The sequence below is a fragment of the Podarcis liolepis genome (genome assembly GCF_965112155.1).
Source record: "Podarcis liolepis genome assembly, chromosome: 2".
NCBI lineage: Eukaryota > Metazoa > Chordata > Lepidosauria > Squamata > Lacertidae > Podarcis > Podarcis liolepis.
In genome coordinates this window covers 41,714,171-41,738,313 of record NC_139555.1, presented here as the reverse complement: position 1 = coordinate 41,738,313, position 24,143 = coordinate 41,714,171, and the positions used below count along the sequence as shown (strand labels likewise).

Below are 24,143 nucleotides of genomic sequence, written 5' to 3'. Positions count from 1 at the left end.
GCTCAGGAAAGAGATGTTGGCGTTGGGGTAAATGCTCACCCAGGTTGTGTCATGCCTAGCCCTGACCTGGTACCAGGCACAGAATCCTCCAAGGACAAGCGGGACCTTGAGGAGCAGACAGCCAAGGACCTTGAGGAGCCCCAGACAGCACCTTTTGTAGAGTAGTGTAATGTAAAGCATTTTTTTCTTGTGAAACTTTCCCATAGATGCTAGAAACAAACAGAGGGGAAAACAAATTGTGTCCCAAAATGCAGGATTCTTTTTTTAAAAAAAACCCTGAAATGAATGCTGTAGAACCTGAAGGCAAATTGAGAGTTACATTCCACACCTGCACCATGCTGAGCTGCATCATATATTTATTTATAAGTGCACATATTTGATAAGACACACTTTCCAGAAGGGGAAAGGTTTAATTAGAAATATCCCCATGAGATGTTAGAATCGCAGGGCCAAACAGCACGTGACATGTAGTTGTGTGCCTCTTTCCCCTAGTGGTTTGTGTGGTGGTTGTTTTTTTAAATGAAAAGCAGCCTCAGGCAGATGTAAGCAGAGCAGAGGAATGGATTAGGGAAAGGACTGCTTAACCCTTCCACTTCCTTCCACTTTTCTACTCAACATCACCCCCAATCTGCTTTCCAAATGGTGAAGGAAAAGATGGGGGCTGTATCTTCTCCTTAATGGAAGAAAAATAATTAAGAGGGTTCCTATGAAACAAATAAATGGCAGGAAGGGAAAGGGCTAAGTATCCCCTTTCCTCCTGCTATTCCAGTCCCAAAGCTGCTTTCCTTTTCTTTTAGGGAATCATTGAGGGCCAAGGCCAGGCAACTGCGAGTCAGGTTTAGACCAGATCTTTAAAATCAACAACCCTGAGGACTAGATGGGTCCATCAGAAGAACAGAGTTGGAAGGGATCCCCAGGTGTCATCTAGCCCAACCCCCTACAATGCAGGAATTACAGTCAATAAACCATCAGTATGCAGATGATACCCAACTCTACCTCTCTTTCAAATCGGAACCAGTGAAGGCGGAGAAGGTTCTGTGTGAGTGTCTGGAGGCGGTTGGAGGATGGATGGCGGCTAACAGATTGAGGTTGAATCCTGACAAGACAGAAGTACTGTTTTGGGGGGACAGGAGGCAGGCAGGTACGGAAGACTCCCTGGTCCTGAAGGACCAGGTGCACAGCATGGGAGTCATTTTGGACTCACAGCTGTCCATGGACGCACAGGTCAATTCTGTGTCCAGGGCAGCTGTTTATCAGCTCCATTTGGTACGCAGGCTGAGACCCTATCTGCCTGCAGACTGTTTCGCCAGAGTGGTACATGCTCTGGTTATCTCTCACTTGGACTACTGCAATGCGCTCTATGTGGGACTACCTTTGAAGGTGACCCGGAAACTACAACTAATCCAGAATGCGGCAGCTAGACTGGTGACTGGGAGCGGCCGCCGAGACCATATAACACCGGTCTTGAAAGACCTACACTGGCTCCCAGTACGTTTCCGAGAACAATTCGAAGTGTTGGTGCTGATCTTGAAAGCCCTAAATGGCCTCGGTCCAGTATACCTGAAGGAGCGTCTCCGCCCCCATTGTTCTGCCTGGACACTGAGGTCCAGCGCCGAGGGCCTTCTGGCGGTTCCCTCGCTACGAGAAACCAGGCAGAGGGCCTTCTTGGTAGTGGCACCCGCCCTGTGAAACGCCCTCCCACCAGATGTCAAAGAGAAAAATAACTACCAAACTTTTAGAAGACATCCGAAGGCAGCCTTGTTTAGGGAAGCTTTTAATGTTTAATAGGTTATTGTATTTTAGTGTTCTGTTGGAAGCCGCCCAGAGTGGCTGGGAAAACCCAGCCAGATGGGCAGGGTATAAATAAATAATAATAATGATAATGATGATGATGATGATGATTATTATTATTATTGTATTATTCATCAGTACCAGAAGCGTGGTCATGAAGCCTGACCCTATGCATGTTTACATGGAAGTAAGTAAGTTTCCGTATAGTTAAAGCCATGGTTTTCCCCGTAGTGATGTATGGAAGTGAGAGCTGGACCATAAAGAAGGCTGATTGCTGAAGAATTGATGCTTTTGAATTATGGTGCTGGAGGAGACTCTTGAGAGTCCCATGTACTGCAAGAAGATCAGACGTATCCATTCTTAAGGAAATCAGCCCTGAGTGCTCACTGGAAGGACAGATCCTGAAGCTGAGACTCCAGTACTTTGGCCACCTCATGAGAAGAGCAGACTCCCTGGAAAACACCCTGGTGTTGGGAAAGATGGAGGGCACAAGGAGAAGGGGACGACAGAGGATGAGATTGTTGGACAGTGTTCTTGAAGCTACCAGCATGAGTTTGACCAAACTGCGGGAGGCAGTGGAAGACAGGAGTGCCTGGCGTGCTCTGGTCCATGGGGTCACGAAGAGTCGGACACGACTAAACAACAACAAGTTTCACTGTGTTCAGTCAGGCTTTCCCACGCATAAGTGTGCATTGGATTGCAGCCTTAGAGAATTTCTAGATGACTATCTATTTTTAACAGAATGAACACATGATCGTTTCCCATCGGTGGTGCACAGTCCAGCCTCACTTTCTTATCCGTGTTGCACTTCTGTTGCAAGGACGTATCTCTTCCCTATATCAGTTGTGACTGCTGTGTGGAATATATTCATGAAAGTAGTCATAGGCACCTGTTTGGCATTGCCTGTGTTATAAAAAGTGCCAATGACACAACTCACTGCTTCCCTATGATTGCCAATTTGTGTCTCTTCAGAAGTTTTAGATGACAATTTTAGTCTGAGCACTACCTTGCTCTACCACTCCAGCACACAAGCTCTTAACTAGTCTTTAAAACAATCATCATCCTTGGCAATGGTTCCTTCCCCCCTATATCAATACCCCACTGTTTGCGGAGTTTATGTGAGCGTCTTCTATTTAATTAACAATGGTGTACTTCTCCTCTCCAAATCTGGAGTACTCTTTTATCCTGATTTATTTTTGGAAGGAGTGAAGAGCAATATGCCTACCCTTCACAACAAGATCATCACCACAGCCATTCTTCACGGACTGTATACCATACCATACCATACCATACCATACCATACCATACACTTGACTTTGATTGGGGCTTGTGGGACAAAAACTAAACTATGATTGGGGCATGTCTTCACTGATTGCTTGAGTAAATCCTTAACACAGCGTGCCCAGTCTTTGGGTGTATAGCATGACTAATTCCCAAGTAGACTAACAATGGGATGAAGAAGCAAAAAAAAAGAAGGCGCAAAATAAGATTATTGGCAGTTGCCATGATGCAAAAAAGAAAAAGAACATGGGCTAAAGTAAGTGCACAGTAGCTACAGAATAGACATTGGAATGCAACAAATCTATGGAATCTGGTGATTCCTTATGACTTTCATTGTTCCCATCATGTTGGTATTATAATGGTATTCTTGGGAATAAGGCCTTCAGTCTTGGCTGAGAACTAAAGCTTAGGTTGCAGAAGTGATCCACTGAGGAGCTGTACCAGAGGATCTAAACTACTGGCAAGAGGATCCTAGCTGGTAAAGGCAGAGCAGCAATGGCATGTGAATCACAGCGTTTGGATTCTGTATGGTTCCATCCCATATTGTCTTTCTGGATAGCCTGTTTGCATTCACCAAGAATAACTATTGCAAAGGGAATACCAATGCATAGCATCACTGAGAAGGAAGGCATTTCTCTTGCTTACTATCTGTCCACAAAGTAGAATCCTATGGTCTGACATCCAAACCGTCACATTTTCTCCCTCTCTGTGCCTGTGTTGAGAAAGCTATGCATCAGGAGCTGGTTCTCACATGAAGCACAATACTATTACAGGAGAAATAGAACAATTTACTAACCACTGATATAAACAAGATAAGCATCACTTAGCACTAAGCAAAAAAAGGGGAGGAAAGCTCGTTTTTGCACCCTTCTTCTGAAATAATAGTATGTTAGTCTGTTTATGGAATAAAAGGAAAGGAAAGGAAGTGATGATTGGGGAGATGAGCTGCCTAACCAAAGGTGACAGATAGTAAAGGGGGAGAGTAAAGAACCTTATTCAGGAAAAGAACATTTGATTATTGAAATACTTTCCCTGTAATACTCGTTTTTCTGCTGCACCATCCAACTTTAGATTACACAAGTGGAGCTACAGCTGCAGTCTACATTTTGTTTTGGTATCTGAACTGAAGGCAGTGAGGCTGTCCCAAGCAGCTTGGGGAGCACAGCACCTGTGTCAGCAGAATTCCACATTTATGAACAAAACCATGGTTCGGGCTTGCTGAGCCATAGGAATGACCTATCAAACTGCATGTGCTCATTCTGTAGCCCAGCCAATAAGAAATGCTCTCTCTATGCCACTTCCTTCCTCACTTTGTATCGTTTGGCATTAAGACAGAACCACAAATGCAAACGCAACGCATGATGATTAGTTGCTTTCTAATTAAATCACAATGATGTTTGTCAGCAACTTCCAACACACACACACACCCTGCCACCAATAACCTTAAGTAAGAGAAGCAAACTCCTCCCTGGTATGACATCATGCACGCTTGATGGATACGTCTATTCTACCACACACGCAACACGCAACATTTCAGCTGATTGCTTCCCAACTGCAGGAGAGAGCAGTGGGAATGAGAACCAAATATGAGGGGCTTGATCTTGCCAACCTCATCTCAACAGGAGCCAAAGGCAGCCTACTTACTTGCGTAAGCGCTGCAGGCTTGAGCTATGACACAACTGAAAGGCATTTTGTGCCAATAATACATCTTAGATCAGAAAAACAAATCTTGCCTAAGAAGATGCTTCACCTATCTGAGCAGATGGGAGAGCCAGGCTGGCGTAGAGGCACATTCATCTCTTCAGATAATAGCTCATCATGACACATCCAATTTTGAGCGAGATCCTCAGGAGCTGAATTCTAATGCTGGGGTGCAAGATAACTATGTTGACTTAAGTTGGGCTGTTGTTGCTGAGAAGATCAGTTCAGCTGAAACTTTGTACATGCCCCCAAGGCTATGTGTTTGTGTGATCTAGCTTGATGAGAGCAATGAGTACACCTATCATTGTGACAAATCAGAGGTAAGAGGTGTAGTATAAACCTGATCATGGTAAGGTAACACTGACCTTGAAAAGATAATGGTAAGCAATTGGACAATGCAAAACACAAACTTGAGCAGGTGTACATGAGGCTAATTAATCCCCAAGCACCTGGTGTCCTAACTGATCCAGGTAACGCCTCTAATCACCTTGCAAATTTAGGTTAATGTCCATAGATAAGCCCCTTCTCAGTAATGAGGTATCTTTTGTATCTCCAGACTGCTCCATGCCTCTCTTTTTAAGATACCCTAACCCTGATAAACGGGACACGGGTGGTGCTGTGGATTAAACCACAGAGCCTAAGACTTGCCGATCAGAAGGTTGGCAGTTTGAATCGCCACGATGAGGTGAGCATCCGTTGCTCGGTCCCTGCTCCTGACAACCTAGCAGTTCGAAAGCACATCAAAGTGCAAGTAGATAAATAGGTACCGCTCTGGCAGGAAGGTAAATGGCGTTTCCGTGCACTGCTCTGGTTCGCCAGAAGTGGCTTAGTCATGCTGGCCACATGACTGGGAAGCTATACGCCAGCTCCCTCAGTGAATAAAGCGAGATGAGTGCCGCAACCCCAGAGTCATCCATGACTGGACCTAATGGTCAGGGGTCCCTTTACCTTTACCTTTTTAACCCTGATAATTGTGATAGGAGCATATTTCTTTTCTCTCTCCTACTTATTTAGCATCCCCTCCTTCCCTCTCACTCCGTTCTCCCACCTCTGGTACATGTTTTTTTTCCCCCCACGATGACTCAGGGTACTTTACAGAGGGTGGCAGCTAATCTCTTCCTATTAGCAATCCAAAGGGTCCCACAGAGAGGGATGTAACCTTTTGTACAACAGAACTCTGCTGCAATTTCTGAGTCCAGATGTAGCCATTTATCAGCTGTTTACAGTGAAAACTCACAAGCCATAGTCTAATATCTTTCTTCTGCTCCTACCTTTCTCAGAACAGTTAACTATTGTGTGGCAGCCCTTTCAGTGGAAAGCCACCCAGATATGGGTGGGCGATAAGATTTGCACTGCATCCCTCTCATACCCATGACTGAAGCCATAGATTAATATAAGGACAGTGCATAGGACACCTTCTGCTCATTGCCAAAACATGTCAGCAGTTGGCACCAATGACTATCATTAGGGTATCGTTGATGCACATGAAATAAATAGCTATCACTGGTCAACTCCTCTTTGCCATGTAACTGTGAGAGGAACAGGATTGTTTCTGTGAATAACCATAGTCTGCCTATTGTTTGCATGGGCATCCATTAACTGCCCCACTAAGATTCTGCTTCACTGAGGGAGAATCTACACCGTATATTGACATGACAGATTGCTCGGTTGTAGCAATAGTGTGAAGAAGACTTCACACTATTTGTGTGAATTTGTGAAGAAGACTTCAGGAAAAACCAAGGACCAAAGACAAAGTATTCTAATTGCCCTCATTTGAAACCAAGCCCTCCTTGAGTAGGAAGAGTCCCTTCATGCAAATCTATGTGCTGGAATTGGGCCTATGTGGTGCTGATCTTGCTGAAATCCATCACAGCCTTCCAAGAGATAGCAGTGGCTTCCTATACTCACTTTTTATGTTGCCTGGCCAGAGGCAAGAGGCTGTCAGAGCTTATTCATGCAGACAACCAGGCAGCTCACCTGAAAGGATGCATCTCCCGTGGGACACAGAGGGAGGGGGGGATGAGGAACAGGCTGTCAGGATTTTGCTGAACTATCTGCCATTCATCGGTCAGTCTGGTACCCATCTTCAGGCTGCCCGAGTGTCATGGAAAGTTCAAAATGCTACCCAAGCAGGCAGCCCGTTTGTCAAATTGATTCTGGCCTGGTTTATATACGCATCGGTTTTAACAGCACAGTACTGAAAACTTCCTAGGTTCCTGAATGTATGCTACACCACACTTCACAGGAAGCAGACATTCAGTTCAATGCCCCACTTCCCTGCCCATCTCTTCCATTTCCCCTCCAGAACCCAAACATATAGGCACATCTATGCATTTCCTGCAGTGTTACAGAGAGTTTCCTAGAGAGGATTTGGAAGCACATGTTATAAAATGTCATTTATGAAAATAAAAATAAAAAGTAACTGAATGGTGCGTGTTTCAGGCTTTAGAGCTCTGCGTACATGTGTCTGTTTGTGAATCTGTCTGTGTACTATTGTATCCTGCTTATGGCTGTTGAGAAGGGCATACGTTGGTGGTTCACAATGTACGTGCCGAGTGAGTGGGCTGCAGGTTCAAGTACTGAGATTAATCACATCCATGTATCATAATAAGCGTGCACAATGAAGAGCCACTGTCACTTTGAAAAGGGGTTAGTAAAGAAGACAAACAGACTGAAGCATATCTGAAGAAGTGTGCATGCACACGGAAGCTCATACCAATAACAAACTTAGTTGGTCTCTAAGGTGCTATTGGGATGATTTTTTAGTTTATTTGTTTGTTTAGACTGAATCATGATACCGAGGGGAACCTCATGTGAAAGAGCAGGTGCCTTTCTAGTGGAGATGCAAGTATGGCCAGTTGACATCAAGCATTGCTCACTCCAAACATTTGACTGTTTTGGTTTTTTAATTACATTTTCTACTTGAAATTCTTGGGTACAAAAGACACACACTCTGCATCATGTGTCAATGGTGTTCCTGTGTAGAAATAGCAGCTTTTGGCTAGGAAACTGGAAAGAGCTATGGAACATTAACTTATACTATAAAATTCAGTCAGTGTGTGAGAGAGGAACATTCCTGTGACTGTGTAGACCTCAGCAAAGCTTAAGCGATGGACGGAGCCAGAGTTTTCTTTAAAACACCAATACAGCCCCATTGGCACTGACAGGTTTTCTCCTAATTAGCAAAGCTTCAAAAAGCTCTGAATGAATTCCAGCTTGTAATGTTATTAGCTTGGTGCACTATATAGAGGAAGGAAATTAATAGAAATCCATTGAAATGCACCTCACTAATGGTTAGACGCCATTACTTCTCGTATGTAGGTGCTTGTGCATGACAGGGAAGAATAATTTGATGGGGGAAATCAAGGCTGACCCAAAACAAAAATGCAGGCTCAACAAAATTAGTAGCATTTCTGTTGTAGTATCTCTTGTTCCTGGATCCTGTCTGTAACTAGAGTCTCAAGTAAGGGATGCTGCAGAGAGATGTACACAGACCATCACAGAAATGCAACTCTAATTCAGAGGTCCACAACAACATTACACAACCAAACTCTAGTAACAGAAATGAAAACACAGCTGGCAACTAAAATTATCTCAGCTGAGTGTGATGGCTGTGGGCAGTACATGTTTAGGAGACCAGGGTCACATTCCGGAAATAAAAGTATGTTGGTGTTTCTACATGGCCAAAGGACTTCTGTTTCCCCCCCTAAATCTCTAGTTACAATTGATGATAAAGGTAATTGCAGCAGCCAGTAAATTACCAACATCTCCTCTGCCACACATATCCAAATCATGGCTAACAATAAATCAGCATATGACTTACAGGGGCTAAAAATCATAAGGCATGGCTTAGAGGAGTAACACACTTACAGGCGAGTTTGATTGTTATGTGGCAAAAAGGTAGAGTTCAAACTTAATTTCTGGGTAGAAAAATACTACAGTTCTCTCAAGCTACATCTGAAGTGTTGGCTCCTGCTGATCACTACAATACATGCCCAGTTAGGAATGCTGAGTGATGTGAGGCAGCCAGCTGCCAACACTGTTCCTGAGAGTGAAAATAGGGATGTTGCAGTTAAATGCAAAATCACCAGGGTCTGTTGTGCAGCAGTGCACATCTAATATAAAAATGACCTATGGATTTGCACTAGCCCAAGCTAATGCAAATGTGAGCAAAAGCTCATGGCACAGAAGAATTCGTGCTTTGGAGGAATCCCAGAAGCATCTGCCAACATGAACAAGTGCTTCAATATGAATTTAACAGAAGCAGGAGAAAAGGAAGCAACATTGGTAAGTACTAGAAGATGAAAACCTAACTTCGGAGACAGCAAAATATAAAGCTGCCACATTTCAGGGAAATTAATTAGATAGGAGGAAGACAGATAATGTGTGCAGTGTTCCATCCATAGCCACACCAGAAATATGCAGCATACCCTGAAATATCCACCAAGTATCACTGGAGTATGGTGAGATCAAAGTATGCACTTAAGAGTTTTGGGGTGTTTTGTGTGTTTCGGGTGCAGACTTAAACATATATAGGGCCTGATTTAGAGCACTTTTTTGGTATACACATACACACTCGTTGATTCTGAGGCAGACCAACTCTGTTTACAATAATCCACTCAAGGCTGAAGTCCCACTATTTAAACTAACATGTGCGAGAGAGGCAGAAATGGCAGAGGCAACAAATACAAATCTCTTATTTACTTGGGCAAGATCATTGCACAGCTATTTCTGGGCTATATGCCTCAGTAGCAGAATTAGTTTAGAATCCAGATCATTTTATGGAGGGGGAAGCTCTGGGGAAAGTCTAACAGCAGTGTTCGGAATTGCAGAACATGAAGGCTAAAAGGAAACCTTCATGGTTGCATGATCTGTGCTCACCAAACAACAAGCATGAAAAGACTTCTAAAATTCACCTTGCCATAAGTACCTGTGTAGTCAGAAGTAAGTTAAATAAAATGTATGAATATGGTTAAGCAAGTAACCATAAAGGATTCTGACTAAAGGAGATTCTGACTAACAATTAGGATTCTGACAGTAAAAGCTGTTTGACTGTGGAAGGGACTACCTCAGGAGGAGGTGGTGGTAGTTTTTAAACAGGGTCAGATGGCTATTTGTCAGGGATTCTTTAGTTGTGATTCTTGCATTGAAGGGAGTTGGCGTAGATGGCCCAAAGGGTTCCTTCCAACTCTACAATTCTATGATTCTGTGAACAGATGCCCCGGGAAAAGAGAAAAAACTGTAGAGTCCCACCTGTTAAGACAATATGAACATGATTTCTCCCCATATATTATGCATCCAATCTGACTGAATGAAAAAGGTAGCTATGTTTATGCAATTAACATAGGAGCCCCAAATATTTTTTTAAAAAATGTAGATGAAATTGGTGAAATGCTCAGGATGCTATTTTATGTTTCCTTTAATATGCTTGAAGTTGTGCCTTTATAAATAAATTTTAGTATTGTTTAGAAGTTCTTTGTTTTGCTCTAGGCAATTCAAAACTACAATTCATGCTTTGCCCGACACTTGAGCCACATTATGTTCCCTCACTCACCATAGTTTGGAACCCTTCCTGGATATAGTAAGAAATATATGCACATAGACTTATGCCAACTAATCTCACTTATAACTATTTTTTAAAATCATCTTGAATGTTCATTGGGCAATGCCACTCTCCAAGAACATGGATAGTGTTGCTTTTTGAGAAAGAAAATGACAAAAACAAGTTTTTCTTTCTAGTTGTAAAATGCACTCTTCACAAGACCCACCAGCAGTGGCAATTCTTCACGCACAGATGAGATTGCAATTGTGTCATAAGAAACTAAAAGGCCTGGTATCCATCTGGAAGTTCCTCTCACTGAGCTAATGCTGCTTCCTCAAAGAACTAAATAAGAATTGTCACAGTACCTACATGCCCTCTATCAAATTCTAAACTAAGTGAAATCCATTGCAATTTAGGGCTTGATATCCTTCCCACTAAAATCCATAGAAACAGCATTGGGCATATAATGAGCTCCCCACCCCACCTTTTTTAAGAAAACAGTTTTAAGTTAAACCATTGTGCTATTTGCAGCAAGTATTGCATTCATCACACACTTGAATCTGAAAAGGTGCTTGCAATTGCTGGACGACTGCCTAGTCCCCAACCCAGTTTGGAATACAACCAACCATTACTGTCCTCCCTGTTCCATCTGCATCACCAACATTCCATCAGAGCTCATAAGAACAGATGCAACATTCCTGTTCCTATCCCCCAACTTTTCCTCTTAGTCATCTCTAGAGACCCAAGACCTGTGCATAACTGTGGGAAACAGGAGCATACTAGTCATGGTATCAAGAGTTGACATGCCTTGACAGGTGTGGTTTTGTCACCTTTAAAACGGAGACAAACAACAGGCCATGCAGCCCCTAGTGGGGAACCTCAGATATGTGGCCATCTAGGCCTCTCTCTCTCTCTCTCTCTCTCTCTCTCTCTCTCTCTCTCATGCCGTAAGGCCATGCCCTCCCCTGACCTTACTCTGTGTCCTCTTCAAGTGCTTTTGCCGGATGCCGTGTATCTCTGAACTGTAACAGTGCCTTTTGCTGGTCTGGATGTAGCATGAATAAATAGATGTCTGTATGTACATGCACAAAGACTCTGGATGGAATATAGGGGAACATCTGTATGAAGGTAAGAGTCAAATCCACTGCTCTTCCCACTTCTAGCCCTGCCCATCACAGACATGTGGCCCACAGGGAATGTGGCCCTTGAGCTAGAAGAGATTCCCTACCCCATCCAGAAAGCTGGATCAGTGCTTCACAATATTTAAACCATTGTGCCACTGTTGATCAAATTTAGGTTAAACGTCTCTGAAAGGCATAATCTTTTGTCATCTACTATATTCTAATAATAAAAGGCAATCAACTCTTTTCAAAGATATTTGAAGTCATTCCCCCCCCCCCAACGCTCACTCTGTCATTCATTCTTTCATGCCCTTCATCTCCATACAGGTGATTCATTTCACAATTTAGAATTCATCTTTTAAAAAAGCAAATGGGAACTTCAAAGGAATAGAAATGACAAGAGGTGTTTAGACAGGGCTGACAGGGCTCCCTATGATTTTAATGGGAGGTCTCCAACCCCCTGGCATTATATGTAGCAAAAGGAACATGTGGGAAAGAGGAACATGTGCTAGGTTTCCAAATTCATCAGAGATGTCATTTGTTCACTGAGACATGCTGGCTTCAGCAGAACAGCCATTGAAACAAACAAGAGCCTCTTTCAGTATTCTACGCCAAAGATGTACACACTCAGCTTCTGATAGCCACCAGGACTCTATCCAAACTGCAATAAAAATCATTTTTGACCCCCATTTTCTGACTGTGTCAATTTTGGGGTGTGTGGCATAAGTATGAGCAACCATAACGTATTGACTAAGAGCCAAGGGTGTTCTAGATTCAAACTCTGTACTGGCATAACCCTTCAGAACAGAACCTTAAGATTGCAGTTGTATCTGAGGTTTGTCAGGAAGGTTCGGATTCAGTGTGTGGTGTATGTGTAGCTGTGATAACTTGTACCAACTGATGAGTTAGTCGCCCTTCACTGCATATTAGATAGTAGGGAAGAGAGAGAGATTAAAGGAAATTGTTTTTAGGTCTTATAGATCAGGAAAAAAGACTATAAATGGAGCCTTTGCAGGGATGGGGGCTGTCCTGGGAATTTACCTATAGGCATGCTGGTATTCCATGCAACTAGGGAAAGGACACTTGTCTCTCACTTAAAAAACTGTGGTCAAGTATTCTGACAAAACACAGTCTTTAACTGATGACTTAAATGAATGATAGTTGTGCAATGACAGCTTTTTCTCTCTGTTAGGAAGATTGTTCTTGTTGCATATTTTTAAAATATATCTCAATATATATTATTTTACATGCTTACATTTGTGAGGCACATATGCCCAAACTTTAATAATTTGGCATGGTTCTGGGGTCCTGCCTCAATGGTGGATATCAGTTGGAGAGAGGTGGTGGCCATTCACAGAGGTAAAATGAAGGGCACACATTTGACTTTACACATTTGAAATGTATTCCTGCTACGCAACACTCCCTACCCTTCTCGTTTTGAAAAAACCCACTGTGTGTCATTTTTGGCATTCAGGTGTTACTTTATAATACCCCAGAAGTGCTGAAAAATAGAAGGAGTTGGAATAGTTGCTTATGATTGCAGCTAATGAGGGAGGAATACAAGCTTACTATTAGTATTATTATTACTACTGTATCTATTTATATCTTGCCTTTTATCAAGACTGGGACTCAAGGTGGCTTACAGAAATCAAAACAACAGAGATAAAATAAATAAAGCTAAAAACATATAAAAGATAATAGCTTTAAAGTATTTAAACTATAGTCGAATTTAAACAATATAAAAACAAATCTATCAAAATGCAGAGTGATGGGTCTCCTTCCCAAAATATCATGGGGTATGTGACAAGAGTAGCTTGGTAACAGACACAGTAAGGTGAGTCCTGTTGCAGTTAGCGTGGGAGAAGGAAAACTTTCCCTTTTCTCTAGGTTTTGAGCATACAAACAAGAAGTAACTGGGCACACAGAATGCTAGCCACAAGGAAGTACCAGGGGGAACACTGGGATCAGAGAACCCAGGGAGTGAAGATGTATTGGTGCCAAGATACTAAGGGTTGGGTGGGCTGTTGAGTGATGAAGGATGAACAGGTGGCAAAGGGGAGGAAGGAAAGAGGAACAAGAGGAATAGTTATAGTAGACAGCAACAGTTGTTTAAGTTTGGGGAGAACAGATGGAACCCATGCGAGATGTAAAACAGAAGGCCAGTGAGCTGCTTGTACAGCTTAACCAATATAAAGGGAACTGTCCAGTGCTGAACAGACAAACTAGGATGGGTGCAAGGAAAATCCCTGTCCATGTTTTGTGTTTATCTGAAGAGGTGTCTGAAGAGGGTGAAAAGATGGTGAAGCCTGTTTTAATATGAAACAAAAGCCACATAGAAAATAGTGCATTCATGTAGAGTTAACATTTAGCTGCATTGCTGAAATGTGAAAGGAGGGGGTTCCCTCATTTGTGCTTTTAAAACATTCAGCATTGTTGACCGTGGGCAGCTATTTCCTTACTTAAGGCCTGCTTGGTATTATGTAAGTCTGTGCTTTGCTGTGGAGATAATGCAAGTTAATAATCTAAATGGCCGAAAGGTAGATACAACATACAAGGTTGGAAGAAATGGAGGATTTGAAGGACACGTCAGAGATGGGGGTAGATTACAAAAGGTTAAACACCTGTTAATTTCAGGACCTTATCAAGATTGTTGCAGTTAGCACATTTAAAGGTCTTTGGATTTTGAAGAAGTAAATTTAAAGGTCTTAGATTCAAAGCCTACAAAGTAAGACTTGCCAGGTGGTTACGGTAATTGGCCTATAAAATAATGCTCACAATTGCTGTAGAATTGAGACACCTACACCATCCATTTAGAAGGTGCTCCCCCAACTGCAGCTAGATATAGATTAGCTGAATCTCAGATAAGAAGATTCTCTGTTTCTCCTCCCCAGCCAAGCTAGCCTAAAGAAAACACTTATTTCTTTGCAGAGTAAATTCCACCACAGTTGTTATAAGTGATGATGCATACATTTTCCTTTGTAACTCTCTGTAATCCAAGTTTGAGTAAGTAGTTTTAAAAACATAACTCCCTCTCCACATACATATCTCAGTGTAACTAGTTCAGAATCCATTATAAAGAGTCTTCTTACTAGAAGACCCATTTTAAACATTTGCACTTACAGTACCAATTAACTTCTGTTCATTATGTCTGTTTTATTAACCCAGTGTTAAACTAAAGGAGCAGAGAAGTGTGTGTGTTTTAAGCCAGCTCCTTTTCCAGAATTGGAAATGAAAACCTACTACCCAATAGCATATCCTGTCCCTGGTATATTATTATTTTTTTGTTCACTAAGCAAGAATACAAAAGGGAAGAAATGTGAATGTATGGTATAACATGCAAGACTCTATATATGGTTCTCCATATGGACGCAAGAAGATTCTGTGCAAAGGAAGCAATTGTCATGGGAAGAAAGATTGGCTCTCTCTCTCTTCACTCCTTACTCTTACTTGGCTGTAAAGCAATTTCTTTTGGGATCTATATGGTGCCTGGATATGGGGCAATCTCTTCCAGAAAGTAGTTTTACATCTGTACTTAGCTCCTTGGGACACAGAAGGAACTATGCTGTACAGCAGGTGAAAGGACTGGCTCAAGTGCCCTAAAGAGAACTATTTCTTTCATTCCCTGCAGGACAGCAGAGATCTATGGAAGATCAAGGAATACAGCCAACCCATTTATAAGGAGAAAAAAGTTGGGCCACTGTTAATCACCTAAGGTGAGGGAAGTAGCTGTGTTTCTGTGAGAAAGGGGGATTCTTCCCATGCTGTAGGATGCTGTCATTACTGAGTGCTCATACTTCACTCTCACTAATGCATTTTCATTGCATAGGTTGTGGGGGAGGTAAATAGGTACAGAATCCACACCCTGTTCTCACCTGTGGATGTTCATCTCCTGCGGTGGCTGTCGTGCTTTGTCATAGGCCACCTTGGCAAAAATGCCTGCAATGACAACAAAAGCAATGGCACCACATGAAATGTAGACGGTGGCATTCGTGTTGTCCTCATTTGGGTCATACCCATTGGGTATACCTCCAGCTCCATCGTTACTGGTGGCAGGGGTCATTAGATCTGTGTTGGGGCGCGGGCCCTGATTCCGGCACCTATCCTGATTCAGCTTCTCAGAGCGCTTGTTGCAGCAAAAGCGGTAATAGCAGGTGCCGCAACAGTAGCGGAAATCCTTCTGGGAATTGTTGCACTCAAACTCCTTGTCCCACTGCCCGCTCACATCGTAGTAGCCCATACATGTCTCATATGCTGGCACAGAGCTGCCGGCGCTGACGTTGGAGGGCACCCTTGCTGGACTGCGCCCACGGTTTCCCCCACTACCAGCTGCCACAGGAGATGGTGGTGTGCTGGCTAACGTCTGGTTCTGTTGCTCCTTGGCCGACTTGTAAGGTCGTCGGGGGGCTGTTGCCCCCTGTGTCCGGTTGCCCTTGGGTGTCCGTAGGGGCCCAGCTGCCTGTGTGGTTAGCAGCAGCGCCAAGGCGTACAGGGCAAGAGGCAGGAGCAACAGGAGATGCCTCCACCCCATGGTGAGCCGGAGGAGCAAAAGTTGGGAGGCAGAGGGCTCTGCCTAGCCCAATCAAGGATCTTGGCTCTGCCACCCCATGGATGGTGAACAAGGGTAGGAATCAGGCGCTCCTTGGTGGCGCTTCACTGGCAGCATCCCAGATCCATCCTCCGTCTCTGGAGATGCCTCTTCATCCCGGCAAGAAGCAAGAGGCACGACTTGGCTGCTTCAGAGCAAGAATGGGCTCTTCTTACTCGGAAAGTCCCGACCTGATCACAGCTCCTCCTGTGATGGGCTGTAAGAGAGAAGAGGACATCAGAGGCTACCTGGCCCAGGAGAAAATGAGCAAGGGAAAGGGGGGGGGGTCGACGTGCCAGGAGGTGCTGCAGCAGCTGCCCCTCCAAGGGGGCCTACTCCAAGAGGCCAGGGAGTTAAGAGATCCAGGCAGAGGGTCGCCTTCGGTGTGGAAGGAAAACCTCCCGCACAAGCTGGCATGGGTGCCACGGAAGAAGAGGAGGGCAGGCAGGTGTGGCTGCTGTGCCCGGACAGAATAGTGCCGAAGCGGAGAGTGGGGCAGCAACAGCTCCCAGAAGCTCACCGGGCAGGGAATTCCCTTGGCATCGTCTCTGGCGAGAAGAAGCACCACTACCACCACCACCACCAGCAGCAGCAGCAGCAGCGACCCTTGGGCTGGCAGGCAGCGCGGAACGCAGCCCTGGCCGGCCACCTTCCGTCCCCTCCTCTCTTTTTCCCTCGCCCTTGCCCGCCGACCCTGCGCGCACCCCTGCCTGCCTGCCTTCCCTCACTCACTCACCATGCCGGGGCGGAGCGGGAGCACTGCGGAGATGCCGGGCTGGGCATCCTCGTCGCCGAGCGCTGGCCGGAGCTGCCTGCGCCGCCGCTGCTCGCACGGGCTCGAGAGGAGCTGCTGCTGTCGAGCGGGCGGGGACAGCTAGAGGCTGCGCGAGGAGCCGCCGCCTCTCCCGCCTGCCTCCCTCTCTAGGCCCGCCCAGTCCCGGCCCCCTGCGAAGGAGTCGCAGCCCCGCGGCGCCAGGGGCCGATGGCCGAGGGAGCTGGGGGGGGGGCTCAGGACAGAGTCCGCCTTTCGGGGTGGGGGGGGGGAAGCGAGGCCCCAAGACCCCTGCCCTACCCCGCTCTCGGGCTCTCTTCACACAGAGGCCACCCTCTGCAGGACTGGCGAGAGCAGCTCCTTTCCCCCCTCTTCCCCTCAGCGCCCTGAGGCGGGCAAAAGGCCGGCGTAACCCCCCCTGCTCGCCGGAGCCACCTTACTTAGCTGAATGGTAGTAAGGCGAAGCGGGGCTGGGGGGGAGGCGGGCAGGGAGCGCGTGTCCACAAGTTATATCGGGATGGGTTTATCACGGAGCTGAAAGAGGGGGGCGGGGAGAGGGAGGGCTGGTCTAAAGGGCCCCAAGAAGGTGCCCTGTGAGGTCCTGGGCGCTGCTCGGTGGCCTGGACCTTCGGGGCGTGGCTGTGGGGAGTCTGTTTTGTGGGAACAGAGGCGTCTGTGCCGCATGCAGGAGCCGAGCACACCTTGGCAAGCCAGGTGAATGAAGACGCTGCACTTTCCCGCTCAATCTCAGGAGCAGGTATGAGACTCCTCCCACTTCATCTTCAATCATGTTCCGAAAGAGTGGGGAAAGATACCCGTTTGCCACCCGGGGTCCCCCCCCCCCCGTTTAACCACCTACATACCATGCACACCTGCTCTCACAACAGCCAGCACTTCACTGAACCTGTGGAAGGACAGATTCTCTATGCATGCAGCGAAACGTCTGAGCAGAGCCAGGTGGGTAGCAATGTGCAGGCATAGCTTTGTATGCTGGACTGAGGATCCTCTCTCTCTCTCTCTCTCTCTCTCTCTCTCTCTCTCTATTTTATTATCCCCCCCCCCCCTTCTTGGTTATGCAGACAGAACCTATACCACTCGTTCACATTTGATAGTCTAGCATGCAGTGGATGCAATTCTGCCCTCCCCACATTCAGTGAATGTGTGAAAACGACTGCAGCAAAACCAAAGTGATAGTATTCTGCATTGGGTCAGTTCGTTCTGCAGGTGAGAGCTCGTATTTCTGAATGCTCCCCACAGAAGAGGACGGCAAAGGAGAAGGGTATTCTTTTATGTAGTAAATGAGCACATCAGGGAAAGTGTGTTAGCACAGCCATCTCCTTGATGGTTTTGCTTCATGCAGAGAGCGTTTTAATGTGCAGGGGACCAGGAGCATTAATAATAATAAAAAAAACCCACACTGCTACCTAACTATAGTCTGAAATGGAACAATACAGAATTCCACCACCTCTGCCTACCACCTTATTTCATCGCATGGTAGAATTGTTGCCCAATAGGGTGATGAAAAAGAATTACGAAGCACCTAATTCGTGAGTTTGTATCCTGGGATTCTGCTAAAGGTTGCATTTGCATCTAGTTCAGATGTGTAAAACAAAATCCAAGGCAATTCTGAAGAGCCCTGCTCTGCTCGCTCACAGCCTTTGCAGGTATGATTGGGGAAGTTAAAACCATTTTGATGAATGGGTGAAATTTCTGAAGAGGGCTGGGTGGGTTTTGCATATCTCTGATATCTTCCTTCATGGGAGGCTGTAGGCAGGGAGTAACGGTGAAGCATGAATCTGGTATGCAACAGCAGTACTCCGTCCTGACCTGTAATCACTCACCCTTCGCTACTGTGTTAAATTTAACTGTCGAGTTCTAACTTTTTAAGTATATGTTGCATGCATTATAAACCAACTGGTAACAAACATCCCTCTCAAGGTGGTCAGGGATCTGGAAAGCAAGTCTTGTGAGGAAATCTTGAACAAACTGGGTACGTTTAGCCTGGAAAAGAAAAGATTGGAGTGGGGAGTATGGTTATACTTGAAGGGCTGTCAAGAGGGCAAGGTAAACTCTGTGGTTCTGCAAGGAACCAAAATCCTCTCTGTCAGAATTTAGTGACATTTTTATTATTGAGAGCTGAGAGTTTGGGGTGTGTTATGTGATGCACCTGGAACGAGAAGTTCTCAGCATCAACTTTCTGAAGCTCTATTATAAGAGAATGTGGAGTCCTGGTCTACACAGCCCAGCAATGCCCACCATTAGCAGTTGCTTCCCAAGGCCTTGCAGAAGAAGCCTTGCAGCTGTCAGCAAATCCCAAACAAATAAATGGTGAAAATGAGTGATACTGGAAAATTATGATCCAAATTCCAAACTCCATAGCTACAATTGCCATCACGATCCACTTAAAAATAAATAAATCTGAGGGGCTTTCAAACTGCTAATGCAAATTAAGCTACTGAGCAAGGAGGCATCCCAAGTCTGAGCCCAAACCCCAAAACGGGTTCAGAGAGGTTCATTCTAGCTCCCAATGAGCTAGAATGCAACTGAAACACATCTCATGCAGCACAATCCTATGTATGCTTTTTTTAAAAAAGTCCCACTGTGTCCAATGTGGCATGCCATAAGTATGTATAAGGTTAATTGCATGTAGGTAGTGTGGTGATGTGGTTAGAACATACTGGTCAAACATGCAGCCCTCAAGAGCATTTTTGGTGGCCATTAGCAACATTTGATTGCCCCCCCCCCCCGCCCTCACACTGCTTTACCAAAGAAGAAGAAGAAGAGAAGAGTTTGGATTTGATATCCCGCCTTTCACGCCCTTTAAGGAGTCTCAAAGCGGCTAACATTCTCCTTTCCCTTCCTCCCCCACAACAAACACTCTGTGAGGTGAGTGGGGCTGAGAGACTTCACAGAAGTGTGACTGGCCCAAGGTCACCCAGCAGCTGCATGTGGAGGAGCGGAGACGGGAACCTGATTTCTCAGATTACGAGACTACCACTCTTAACCACTACACCACACTGGCTCTCGTAAGTGAGGCCATTGGGCTCTGGGAAGGAGATGTGAAGGCTCAGACAAGGTCCTAGAGTCCTCCTGCTCCTTCCCAAAGCCGTGTTAGCACTTCCCCAGCTTGGGGAATGAAGTGGGAGGGCTCTAGGACACTGCCAGAGCCTTGGGCCCCCTTCCTAAATCCTAGCACCTCACTTAGCCATCTTTGGGAAGGCAGGAGGGTAGTGTGTGTGTCACTCCCCCCATGACAAGACAGTGTGCAGCCTGTCTCAAATCTAGTGAGCCAGGAAAAAGGCACATTTCCCAGAAAAATATCGGAGAAACAGAGTGGAGGAGGAGAGAGAGCTTTGGGATTGGTAGCTCTGCCTTTGCCCTGACCCCAAGCGCTTCTCTTAGATAAGGAAAAAGCAGAAGCAAATTAAAGCAAACAGTGGACTAGTTCAGTTTTTCTAAAGTTATATTCCAAATGATGGACTGAATGTGGCTGATCTTTCAGTCAGAAAGATCTAGTTCATTCAGATTATGACCTTGAGCTACCGTTCCAAGAAACAAGAGCCACTTGGTCAAAGCAAGGCCCACAAACATATTGATTGATGTCTTGGTTCTTTTATCAATAATCCTCAACTCAGCAAAAAAAATGAGAGTAAGAACATAAGGTTTGCCTTGGTGGATCAGACCAAGGTCTATCAAACTCAGCATTCTGTCTTTAGCACCAGCCAATGAGATCACTCTGCTCATAAGCAAGTTGTGATGGCAATAGCTATCCATACCCACAGTTTGTTATTGGTTCAAGACTGGAGTCTGAGAGTCAAATCAGAAGTTAGGAGTGAAACACATACAGCTCTTAGCCCCACTTTTCCTTCATAATATTAGCATAAGGGGCTGCTAATACCCTACAGGTAATTTTCAGGTGGTTTGGATTTTCTTTCTTTCTCACCACATCTGAAAATGAACTGGAGGAGGGGAGGATTTACAAAACAGTCATGGGAGAGTTTCTGATTACCCTCCTTTCCACCAACTTCTCCTTTCCTGTAAGTAAATGCCCTTAGTAGTATCCCCTATTATATCAGAAATTGTGAGGTTGGGGCCACATGCATTTGCCAAGATACCATCTGTTTACACCAGCCAAGGCTTTGTTTACACCAGCCAAGGCCACATGTCAAAGCTCTGAAACATAACAGCAGATGCTCTTTTCACTGGGATGCTCTCTTCATGGTCTGTTACCAACATTTTCATCTCTACTGGTGGCTCAGGTGCAGAATTGTTGCTTAGCATATTTTAGAAAGCAGCAAAGAGTTATGTCTTTTTCATTTTAGGACTACAAGTCAACAAACAAAATGCTAATCTTGGACCCTTGGGATGCCTTATCTTTCTAAAGGGGTTTCTATGGCAACATTGATTTTTTGAAAAGTCTGAGGGTCACTTCCTGATGATTTACTTTATTTTTCAAACTATACCCCACTTTTCCTCCAGAAAGCTCAGATTGGCTTCTGAATGACTTCTAGCCCAGGCATCCCCAACCTTCGGCCCTCCAGATGTTTTGGCCTACAATTCCCATCATCCCTGACCACTAGTCCTGTTAGCTAGGGATTATGGGAGTTGTAGGCCAAAACATCTGGGGGGGGCCTGTTCTAGACTGTTTTTCCATCCAGACAGCTTCCAGAGCCAAACCTGTTTAGCTTCCACAGTAGAACTGCATCATTTGCCTTCAGACCATTTTGCTCTGATTATTCACTGAGTAGCAAACACTAGCTTTTCCTATAAAGACCAACATGGGGTGCGGGGTGGACACTGGCAACATAATCCCTCTGGCAGAGGTTTGGGTCACATTAGAGTCCCAGAAGTAGGCAATGTAGTGCCCTTTAAATATTGTTGAACTACAACTCCCAGCATTCCTGAGCATTGACCATGCTGTGTAAGGCTGATGGAAGCTGGAGTCCAATAGGTGAGGGGATGGGGAATATTTTTTAGCCCAAGGGCCACATTCTTTTGTGAGCATGCTGCAGGTGGGGTGAGGGAAAGGTATTCAAGCTGTTGGTGGTGAGAACCAAAAGCAAATGTGGGCATAGTTAGTGGCAAAAGTAGGCAGAGCAATGGATGTGGCTCTTAACTTTGACCAATAGGCTACATTTCAGCCATGCATAAACCAGTGATTTCTACACATACACATACCTCTCCATCTAGGCAAACAGGCACTATCATAGTTCAAGGACATGTTCTAGCTATGCAGAAGTTCTCAAGGATGGAACTGGGTCAGTGAAGTAGCCTGTGGAGAGGAAGTGTGGCCTGGAAAGGTGCATAGTCTGAGCACAGTCTTAGGCCAGACAGAGAAGCCTTGAGGGCTTGATTTGATCCCCAGGCCAAAGGTTCCTCACCACTCCATAAAGGATGGTTTTTCCTACATGGATACTATGTCTGGGAAGGGTAATTGTCAGCTGCCATGGCTTTCCTCCACTGAGGTAATATTCATGAAGAAGAAAGTTTTGTGTTAGACAGCCCTGAGAATACAAAGCTGGACCTTTCTGAGAGAAAACAAAACTCTCCCTCCAGTTAACCTCATGCTCAGTAGCTTCTGTCTGACTCAGCAAAACTCCTAATTAGAATAATTTGGGCCATCTCTCTCCTTACTACCTGCAAGGGCATTGCAAGTCATTTAGTAATCATCATACTGTTCTTAGAATTTGAGTCTTCCTTGCTATTTTTGACACTGAATTTTCACTAAGATTACCATTGCACTTGGGATTTTTTTTTTGTAAAAAATAATAATGAATTATTCATAAAAGAGGTTAGTGTTAGTGTGATTTGCATTTACTTCAGTGTTATTGTGCATCAGGATTGGGGGTTTTAAAGCTTTACTTTGTTGTATCAAAAAAGCTCAACTTAGGACAACTGAGTATGGGTACTTTTGCACCCTAAAATTGTTTAAAATAATAAAATTGGGCACAATGTCTTTGACTAGTTTGACTGACATACATATACACATAAATAAGTTGAAAAACCCATTATGAGTAGCTATGGCTTTTAAAAGATTTTCCACACCCAATATCATATGTTTTTAACTGCTGTGCACGCGCACGCGCGCGCGCACACACACACACACACAGAATGAGTTGTTAGGGGGTATATTGAAGTTATGGAAACATGTTAAGTCTGATTGCACTAGTACTTGTGCTATTGTGACTACTTAGCCACAGAAAAAAAAAGAGAGAAAATGGGTGAAACTTGTTGCTGCTGGCAATTAAACTGCCCTATGCATAATATGGCTATGGAACTCACACAGCAGCGCTGGAAATCTAATGTTATGCCTTTAAAGTGACACTAATGAAGCAATGACATTTCATGGTGACTGCTTAGCATGGCCATTTCAAAGTCCTTTGATGTCAATGTTTAACACAAAGCACTTCAATATCTGAAAAACTGAACTGGGGATTGTTTTACTACAGCATCTGGTTTTTCTAAACAGAACTGAAACAGACAAACTGTGTCTCTGTCCCACGTAATGCTAAAAGATTCAGGTGTTTTCACTGTGCAGTGCCTCCTGTTCTGCTCCCTGATGCATCAATACTTATGTCATTCATGGAGCATTCTGCAGTCAAGGGAGTTTTTAGCAAATGACTTAGGTTAAAGACTCCAAAAGGGAGGCAGAGAGATGAGCTACAACGAAGAAGCCCAGGTGATGTACCTCAGAGAAAACAATCATTTCTTCTTCACTACCCTACTACCCTTGAGAGAGATTCAAACACTATCCTTATTGATTACCTCTGTTAATCTCTAGTGAGAAAAATAATGGAAACATAGCCAAGATTCTTCAACAGAAGTAACCAATTTAAAATGGAGGAAATAGACAGGGCACTTACCAAACTGTAAAGGTTATGTGTTGCAACAATGCATTCATTTCAAGCCCACTCGTCCCATTTAGTCACTGGGTCTCAGAACTGGATGTTGTGGCTCAGCTCCAATGCTTTTATCTTAGAGATAGAGGACCTATGACCCTCCAGATGTTGCACTCCATCTCCCATCATCCAATAACATGTGGAGGGCCACAGACGCCGGCGCACACACCCCACTTTAAAATTGGAAAATGCCTTTCCTGAGTTCTCTCACAGGCAAGTCCATGAAACAGACAGTGTGTAGGTTGGCAGCATTAATTTACACTGATGAACTGAACCACTACCAATCTCTCCCTTATCAAGACAAATTATCCTCTTTTCTGACGGCAGAGAACAAACTCTGGTAGAAGAAAGGCCACAAATGGCTTCATTTAAATCCTGATGATTTGACAGTAGCAAATCTAGGTGAGTTGCTCTGCCTGTTTTTGGCACAGCAGCCTGTAGAGTCTTAAGC

At 44.7% G+C, this 24,143-nt stretch overlaps 1 protein-coding gene and 1 long non-coding RNA gene across 8 annotated transcripts in view; one reads left to right on the top strand and one right to left on the bottom strand.

Annotated features, from left to right (window-relative positions):
- The window catches only part of SHISA6 (shisa family member 6), a 261,607-nt gene extending 244,695 nt beyond the window's left edge, over positions 1-16,912 (bottom strand). For 4 of the 7 annotated variants that reach the window (XM_083487574.1, XM_083487575.1, XM_083487578.1 and 1 more), the window contains exons 1-2: positions 16,758-16,911; positions 15,309-16,238 (exon numbers count right to left, since the gene is read on the bottom strand). In XM_083487574.1, coding sequence (XP_083343700.1) covers positions 15,309-15,964 — 656 coding nt within the window. In that variant the 5' untranslated portion in view covers positions 15,965-16,238; positions 16,758-16,911. Of the gene's footprint in view, positions 1-15,308; positions 16,239-16,757 lie in introns of all 7 variants that reach the window. The other 3 variants (XM_083487577.1, XM_083487579.1, XM_083487580.1) reach the window with 2 other exon arrangements.
- A 144-nt stretch (positions 16,913-17,056) lies between these two features.
- On the top strand, positions 17,057-19,377 carry LOC310699625. Its single transcript, XR_014522168.1, has 2 exons — positions 17,057-17,550; positions 17,873-19,377. It is a non-coding gene; the product is annotated as an uncharacterized lncRNA (long non-coding RNA).
- Positions 19,378-24,143: the final 4,766 nt, after the last annotated feature.